Source organism: Pimephales promelas, chromosome 17, assembly GCF_988280905.1.
Source record: "Pimephales promelas chromosome 17, fPimPro1.hap1.1, whole genome shotgun sequence".
Classification (NCBI taxonomy): domain Eukaryota; kingdom Metazoa; phylum Chordata; class Actinopteri; order Cypriniformes; family Leuciscidae; genus Pimephales; species Pimephales promelas.
This window is the reverse complement of record NC_142785.1, coordinates 14003068-14012588: the sequence shown is the minus strand read 5'-3', so window position 1 is coordinate 14012588 and position 9521 is coordinate 14003068. Positions and strand designations below refer to the sequence as shown.

The following is a 9521-nucleotide window of genomic DNA, read 5'->3' as shown; positions in this document are numbered from 1 at the left end:
TGCTCCTCCTCCTCAAACTAAATGCTCACGTGGGTTGCCAGATTGAGGACACGCAACATGGAAGGCGAGCCTGACTTTAAGTTGATGAATTGATTTATCCAAGTTTTAATATGCCCCTGGTCATAGAGATTAGGTAGAATCAGCGTTCTCTAACCCAGTTTTTGCTTTTGCTAGTTCTATTGCTGCAATATGCTGTGTTTTCCGCCAACTGGGGTGTCGAAATACTACTGGGTTAATTGGCAGTGGGCAGGATCACACAATCCAAAACAAAAACAGACATTCTGACACAGAACGCACATTTTAAACTGGCTGTACCATTGTTTTTCAGAGAAACAAGAATGTGAACTTAGCATTTTTACGTACTGTTAGGAGTTAAACGGCCAAGTCAGAATTTCTCCACTTTTAAATGGTGTGTTAAATCCAACAAAGCAGGGTCTAATGATCTTATAAAAATCATTTTTCTTAGGGTTTTATTGCAGCAATTTTTTTCAATGGACACTTAAACTGACTGGCTAATTTAAATGTAATAATTAGCCTCTCATACAACATACATTTTCTAACGGTCTAACAAAAAGCAACTTTTGAACAATTTTTACTGTACCAATCTCTTTTTTTTTGGATACTTAGACCTCCCATGATGGACTATACACACTGAGCCGTCCTATTGCCTATCGGCCCATTTCAAAGTGCCGTTTCTCCGCCACAACAGAGCTTGCATTAAAACTAACACAAGTGCTTCATACTAGGAATAATGGCCTAAGGAAATCTAAATATACAGTTTTTACTGTACTAATCTTTTTTTATGAACCCTTGAAATTCCCATATGGGTGAATACACAGACATATATCGCACAACCAGCCAATTTCGCAGCGCCGTTTCTCAGCCACCATAGAGGAGGCTGTGTAAGCTTTTTACTAGAGTTAATGGCCTTACAAAACCAAATATTTTTTGGGGAATATTTTTTTCAAAACAAATAATTTTTTATAGACGTTTGAACTGTTACCCTGAATGTTTAACCCACCCCTTTATGGTGGCCGAGAAACTTTTGTAGTTTGTTGTTTTTGTGTTACCATTGTGTTGTTTCTTCCCTTCATTGTTTTCCAAAAAGTTAGACCTGGCTGTCTTGGTAAATATCGAAGTGGTGTTATTTCTCCCCAACTTTAGTTACAGCATGTTCTAGCTTTGAAAATTGATGAAATTTGACTCTGAATATCCATGTTTTGTAAAGTTTGGATTTTGTGCTAGTGTGTTAGTCTTTATGAGCCTGAGCCACACCCAATGATTTGTCTGATAGTTTGGTAATGTTAACATTAACACTTCCTCTGTCAAACAGTTGCAGAGTTATTTTGTACACGTTTAGCACAGTGTGGCTTGAATTTTCAGAATCTCCTGTCTTTCTGCACCAAGTTTTGCTAAATTTACTCTTACGTCTTCAGAACAAATTGAGGAATCAACTCTTTTGATAACTTTTTGAGATTTGATATTGGGCCCTTGGTTTAAATATGTGGCTTTGTAAAGTTTAAATATCCTCTTGTGTCCTGTCTTAAATTGCTGAGACAACATCAACCATTATAAGGCGAGTCCCCAAAAAGTGCTTCGACGCTGACTTTGTGATGCTTTCTAAATATCACTCAGCAACCAGACCCTCATAGCAATATTGTGAGTTTGGGCTTGGGACTATCTGATTGTCTGACCAATGGAAGATGGGGTGAATACTTGAGAGTTTGATGATACTAGTGATGCAGTAATTCTCCTTTATGGACTGAAAGAAAGATGACCGCAGTGTCTAGATTTAGCATATTTAACTCTTAACCTTGAATTTGACTAGAACAGTTTGCTTATGTTACTCATAAACGGCATGTTCTCTGATAAACAGGCAGTGATGTTATGTTGGGCCCGTATGTGATTAACTTGAAAGGTGACAATCGTTTAAAAGCTTGTATTGTAAGTGTCTAATCTATCCAGCATCTTTTGGCCATTTCTTAAAAACCGACTCCACCCTACTTTAGTTTCTTTATTTTACTTGAGCCATTTTCATTTCCACTTCCTGTGCCTTAAACAGCTGAGGTTTGTGCAGTAGTTATACCAAAGTCTAGTGTTAGCTTTCATATTTTCTGCCACTTTGAGATTTAGATTTAGAAATACTGATCTAAAAATTAACTCGACACAGCAAAACATCTTAATCCCATTTACTTGATGGGCAAAGTTGCATAAAATATCAAGTTTATTTTCCTTAGCCCATTGGCATATGTTCCTCTATAGTGAAATGGGTTTACCATGTTAATGAAATGTTGTCTTTTAAAGGGCCAGTCCATTTAAAAAAAAAAAACAACAAAAAAAAACAAAACACATTGAGTAATGAAAAATTAATTTCAATTCAAGTTGCTCCCCTAAGAATAGATCTCAGGAAAGAAGAGATGTCTCTATAGTACCTATGCAGACAGAATTTTATATAAAAATAAACATATATATATATAGAGAGAGAGAGAAATAGTTACAATTATCTAAAAATATATGTTACGATGCAAATGAATTGTCTTTAGAGCAACTGTAACTTGTTTTTAATGTGAACCTAATGTGATGGCTTTGCTTTTTTTTGTGTCTTTTTTTCCTTTAAAATCTTCTCTTTCGAACATTTTCTAACTTTTATTGTGTTGGAAGTAACATCACATTATGTTGTGTATGTAAGAGGATGATGTCCAGTCAGCCATTCATCTCAACATAAACTCCCATAGGGTGATCAGGACCCCATCACTAAGTGCAGGGGTTGTCCTGGAATTGTATTTTATTTTATTTTTTTGATGATGATTGGCTGGCTATACGCTAACCTCTTATTATATGGCTACCTGACTAATAAAAATATAAATGAATGGATTTGAGTTGAATTTTTTTTTTTATCTTAAAGAGAGTGGCAAAACCACCACAATCCTCTGCTTGACTGTCATGAGCAAAAATTTCACAGAGCCATGTAAATACTGATAATCTAACTCAAGTCAGTTCTTTTGGAAAGTGTGCTGGAGCTATGAGACAGGATTATGGATTTACTTAGCAGTGTTACTGTGAGGTAAGATTCCAACCAGAAAAGGGAAGTTCCTGTGATGCCCATGATCCAATCAAGTCCCGCCTTACTGTATACATATTTGATTGGAACATTCAGAATAGAGTCTAGTTCTATCTGGTAGAAGATCAGAGTCATCACGCCGGCATGGCGACGAATTTGTTGATGATCAGCTTGTCGTGTCGATGAGGCCCATAGACATATACACTAGACCTCACCTGGGGGTTCTAAGCATGCGTCAAAACCGCCGCCATCTTGGAACAGGGGTCTTGTCATAGCTAGGTAACGCTGCTATCTCTGCCTTTACTTCGAATTCATTGATGGTGGCGGACTTTTGTGCAGCGTATGAAGTTCACGGATGAATTTTTTTCTTTCTGGAATCAATGATAAATACATGTCTGACCGTTGGAACAAACCAAAAAAACAAGAAAAATCGCATTCATGATGATTTATGGTGATTTTATTTGCGTTAGACCTGTGTCTACTACATTGACGCTGATGCATTAAAGTGGAGGGGCTCCCCTGTTTCAAGATGGCGGCTCTATTGACACATTCGTTCTAATGAACTGCCGTATCCAAGGTGAGGTCTAGTGTATATGTCTATGGATGAGGCCTTACAGAGGACTGTCTAGTTGGCACAATCTCTGCTGACACTTCAGAGATGCGTTGTGGTCGTGTCGTGTGCAGGTCCTCCATCTATCTGATCTGGATACGGCCCGGGTCCAGCTGACAACATCTTGTGTTGTGGTCGTGTCTAGGAGCAGGTCCACCATCTGATCTGCATCCGGCCCGGATCTGGCTCATTACAGTGAACTTCGGAATAAACAGAAGACTAGCATTAGCGTAGATGCCATTCTTCTTATGATACAATGGGTCCGGGTCCGGCTGATCCAAATGCAGCCTAATAATCATTTAACTGATTGGAATAATAGGAATGTATAATTTTCTGTGTATGCCAGGTTAAAGAGATGTGTTTTAAAGGGATACTTTTTTTTGTGGAAATTTTACCACTCATTTTTCCACTCCCCCAGAGTTAAATAGTTGAGTTTTACTGTTTTCAAATCCATTCAGCCGATTTTCTGGTATTTAGAAGAATATCAGTAACCAGACAGTTTCTGGTCTCATTGACTTCCATAGTATTTTTTTCCTACTATGGAAGTCAATGAGACCAGAAACTGTCTGGTTACTGATATTCTTCTAAGTATCAAAAAAATCGACTGAATACATTCGAAAACGGTAAAACCCAACTGTTTAACTCTGGGGGAATTGTAAAATGAGCCTATTTCCAAAAAAAGTGGAGTATCCCTTTAAGTCTAGATTTAAATTGACAGAGTGTGTCTGCTTCCCGGACAATATCAGGAAGACTGTTCTGGAGTTTATGTGATAAATAGGAAACAGATCTACCGCCAGCTGTAGATTTTGATATTTTAGGTATTATCAACTGGCCAGAATTTTGAGTTCACAATATGTGAAGGAGCTCGCTCCGTTACTGTGTAGGCTACTGTAATTCTGTGCAAGTGATATAGGCTATAAAAACCCAGTCAATGATTAACAATAACGTCAACTGGGATTTAACGAAGCCGTTTTCATCATATTAGGCATACATATGATTAATAATGAATATACACATATAAATTTAGTTAAGTTACCTAGCTTACCTGATAACGGTACCATCATGTTTCATAAACAACGATGTTCCGATAACCTTTTACCGCCTATTGCTTAATAAATACTTTTAAGGTCATAACTTACATAACCTATATATTTGTGTCATATTCATTTCTCCCTCTTTCACCCCGAGCAAGACAGACAAATTGTTGCACCAGAGGACCAGTAACATAGATTTGTAAATAAAGGCTAGAAGTGTTACGGCGGAGTTTCTATCGTCATCACCGGTGGCCATCTTGTCACAGACAAGCTGATGTAAGATGAGTGGTCAGCACGAACACAAATACTCTTATCTCGTTGAAATCTTGACGGATTTAGAAACGGTTTGGTTTCTTACAAACGTTATTAACGTGGCTATAATTATCTGGATGATTATTTATTTATACACTTATTCATAAGTATGCAGTGTCATAACTACATCTCTGACATTTATAACAAAACAAACCGTTTGAAAATCGGTAGAAAATTGAGCAAGTTATGGTTATTTAAATAGTACTTGTACCATTAACACAATGTTACGAGTGAGCGAGCTGCCTGTGACTAGATGGCCGCCAGGTGCAGACGTCGACCTCCATTGGCCAGCAGTGTGGACGACATATCTAGCCTTTATATAGATATCTATGACCAGTAATGTTAACCTTTTTCTTCCTCGCATCCGATGGCTACCCTTTGCCAGATTGGTTCGGGGCCATCGCCCCCCACGGGGTCTGGTTCTGGCCTTGGCCTTCTCGGACACTTCAGACTGCAGCTTGGGTATAGTGACTGAGACAACAAATAAAATCACATCATAATGTTTAAAGAAGAGTGGTTTGATTAAAGTGGTGGAAATAACGGTTGATGGACAAATTACAGTAAAAATTACACACCCACCCACATGAAGTCAAAATACATCATTAGTTTAAATCGATGTTTTTGTGTGTGGGGGAGTTTTAGGCATGGCTAGATTACCATTAGAGTTCGCATATTCACTTTTCTTAAAAAAAATATTTTGCTATTAGATCTATTTAAATGCTTCAGTTTGTTTTCATATTATAATAATATAATATGTGCACAAATTGAAGCATTTAAACTGATATATTATATCACTTCAAATACTTCAGTTTGTTTTTTTATATTATATTATATTATATTATATTATATTATATTATATTATATTATATTATATTATATTATATTATATTATATTATATTATATTATATTATATTATATTATATTAGGCCTCTTTTGTATTATATAAGCCTAAATAAAGAATCTAACAAAAGGTATTGTTTAGGTTATATGCATATATTTTATTATATTTTAAGGCTAAATAAAGAACCTCACAAGGGTATTGTTTAGGGCTCATTGCCATTAAAAAGTTGCAAAAGAAACCCCTTGCAAAAGAAAATATTGGAAATTCATAAGCAATAAACAATCATTTAACTTTGGTTTAATGCTTCCTGCACACATGACTGTACAAAAAACACTTTATGGTTTTCCCAAACCATCTCAGTGTAACAGTTTACTTTTCTTTCTTACTATATTCTTTTATTGTAAAGAATTGAACTGTGCTGCAGAAGCTTTTGTAATTATATTTCATAGTATTTCTTGGTAAAGACTGTACAGTTAACAGCACTGGAAAAAAATCTAAAATTTGCTTCATTTAGTGACTTCTTAATTAACTGCTTGTTTTTCACAAATATGATTTAATACCAATAAGTTATATCAAGGGTCAAATAAAATATAAATGGCACATTCAAGTTAAAAATTAAAACTGAATATTGAAAACATATGCTGTACAGGTCAGGTATATATAATATTTTTTGCTCAGGTGTAGAAAAAAGGTCATCAAGAAAAAAAATTAGAGGGAACATTGATCTGTGTTCACGTTCATGGGCCCTGTCCCAATCCCAAATGGCACACTTCATATGAATTTTCAGTCTTGTGTACTTATATCATGTGTCCGTTAAATCCATGACGTCTGTAGGGTGTCTCATTTTTTATTTTAGGTTTCAGAAGGTTGCTCACACATACTTTGTGGTTTAAATGTGCCCTGGATGCACACTTTTGCACCCACACTGTCGAAAAGAAGTGTCCTGAAGAGCTTGCATCAGTCAAAGTATGGTTACGTTTTTGCATGTAGTGCACAATTACCCTAAAGGCACCTGGCGGTACCACCCTCTTCTTATATATATATAATATATAATAAATATAGCTGCGAGCAGCGATGAAGGGCCAAAGCCGGCAGCACCGCCACCCCGGTGCCTTTAGGCAACTAAAGGAACCGGGGTTGCGGTGCCACCGGCTTGGGCCCGTAATCGCTGCTCGCAGCTATATTTTATTATTATTATATATTATATATATATAAGAAGACGGTGGTACCGCCACCCTAGTGCCTTTAGGGTAATTGTGCACTACATGCAAAAACATAACCATACTTTGACTGATGATTATTATTATTATTATTATTATTTACAGATCCCCAAGCAAGCAAATCTCCACTCATTTCAGCCTGCCAGACGCAAACCTGAGTGAAGACAGAAACCAACAGGGTGGTCATGACAGGTGTTGTTTGCTGATGTTCTGTGGCATAATGAATGACTTGCCGCATAACGTGATGCTCTCCTCTCGTCAAGGCTTCCTCTGTGGGGCTCCAACAGATAGTCCATCAACAAACAAGTCCATGCAAGGAAAGCGCCTCTCTATGACCATTGATGTAGTCATCTGTGTCATCCAGCAGTTTAATTATCTGAGGAACGCTGCAGCCCTTATTGGCCATCCATTTCAGGCCATTTATAGTGTGTGATTAATGTGAGTATAAGATGTTACAAATTCAATAACACTTTGATAAATGGCATGTTTGCCGTATTCACTGAAAATGTCACGGCCTATGAATGGCGGTGGTCTGTCATATCATGCCAAAAAGATATGGTAATTTTTGTTTGTATCTTATATTGCAAGTGGTTTTTTTTATCTTAGTTCTTATTTTTAATAACAAAGTTAGAATAAGATAACCAAAATAACTATTGTGATGTATATGTGTATATATACATGCATATTCTTATAGAGAAATTATTATTAAATTGATTTCAAAATTTAAATATTTTCATCATTTTGAAAATATTTACAAATATACATAAGCTTTAGAATCAATATATAAAGTAAAGCTTTAAAATGATGTGTTTGAGTTACTGTGTACCCATAAATATCTATACAAAATTGAATTAAATACATTTATTTTACTGATTTTTGATATTTGTCCTTTTTTCATCGACTCTATTCTTCTTACTGTGTAAATACATTTAAATCCTTCAGTTTTCATAAACATATCTTAATTTTTAGCAGTGATAAGTTCCATATGCTTGCGCTCCATAGTTACTCTCATGATAGAAAACGTTCTAGCCCTAACAAAGCCTTATTGTTTTGGTTTTGTCAACTTGAAACATCTCCTGTAACCCCAAGTTTGTTCAGCTAGCTTCATGGGTTCTGTAAAGGCCGTCAACTGAACTCTAGAGCCTGCTCACTGCACGGGAGGAGAATGAAGTCCAGCTCCCCCTCTCTGGACGTCCAGCTCTCTAGATGTAATTTGGGTGTAATGTGTGGAACTGGGAACTAGAAGGTCTGTTTAACCTTACCCTAACCCCAGAGACATCCCTCTGAGTCTACCCGTTAGATCCTCAGAGGTGGAGCTGGACTGGGTCAAGCAACCTATGACGTCCAGAGAATGGGCGCTGGACATCATTTGGTTCTGCAGTGAGAGCACTTGCCTTTTCAGGGACTTTGGTGGCAGCAGTGAACACGAACATTAGGTGGCGCGCTTGATCCTCCCGTTACACAGAAGAAGAAGTAGTTGTCTGTGTTTGGTTTCAGTTTTCAACAATACTGGGTCCGTCACAATGATTCTGACATATCAACGTTTGTGGATAATTTTACCATGTTTTATCGTTTTATTGGCCGTGACCATTACGTGTGGTGAGTTTGTTTCTGAGATAACAATATAGTTTATTATTGGTAGCTCTCCGTAACAGACAATGTCAAAAGAAACATAATAAGTATGCTATATGTACATTCAAATTGGTATGGTCCCTTTTGCTTATGTCTAAGTATTGCCATCATTGTACGTACTACTGTGGTAATGCCCCTATGCACAGCAGCACAGCACTAGGAGCTGTCAATCCAAAAATGAATTTGTTTCTTAGAATAGTTTCAACTGACCAGGCTGTCTTTCAGTACACCTAAACTGTCGTTTTATATACACATAATTTTAAAGTTGTATGCATTTTATGTTTACAACTTACATTCATGAAGTGATAAACTCTGTGCTATCCGTTGTTAAATGTGTGTGGCGCCCTCTTCCGTTTGGGAAGGGTTACTCAATGCTGTTATGTTCTTGTGTAACAGCTCCTGCAGGCTCATTTTTGCTCCTGTGTCTTTGCTGTATGGCTCTTCTATGGAAGATAAAGATCGAGAATCGGTCCATATCGAGTCTTCTCACTCAATATGTGGCTGTGAAGGCTGTGTGCTGGCTGGGAAATCGCCAGAGAAACAAACTGGAGAAAGACACTCAGGACGTTCATCGCGTTCAGGAGGAAACTCTGCTCAAGCGCCTGCGCAAACACTCCGACACAGTCTACGGCAAACTATACGACTTCGGATCAATTAAAGGTGATTGATTTCCAACTCGTGTATTAGTAATAGTAAAATGTCATCATTTTTTGATTAATCAAAAGGGGTGTTCAATTATAGATTTGATACTCACTTTTTTAATAATTGAGTATTTAATCTAAGATTATAATCACTTACATGGCATGAGTT

The 9521-nt window shown here is 37.0% G+C and overlaps 1 protein-coding gene across 1 annotated transcript in view; it reads left to right on the top strand.

Annotated features, from left to right (window-relative positions):
- Positions 1–8525: 8525 nt before the first annotated feature.
- ghdc (GH3 domain containing) overlaps positions 8526–9521 on the top strand; it is a 40912-nt gene continuing 39916 nt past the window's right edge. The window contains exons 1-2 of the mRNA XM_089121946.1: positions 8526–8678; positions 9108–9371. Of these exons, the coding sequence (XP_088978072.1) occupies positions 8603–8678; positions 9108–9371 (340 nt within the window). The 5' untranslated portion in view covers positions 8526–8602. The remainder of the gene's footprint in view (positions 8679–9107; positions 9372–9521) is intronic.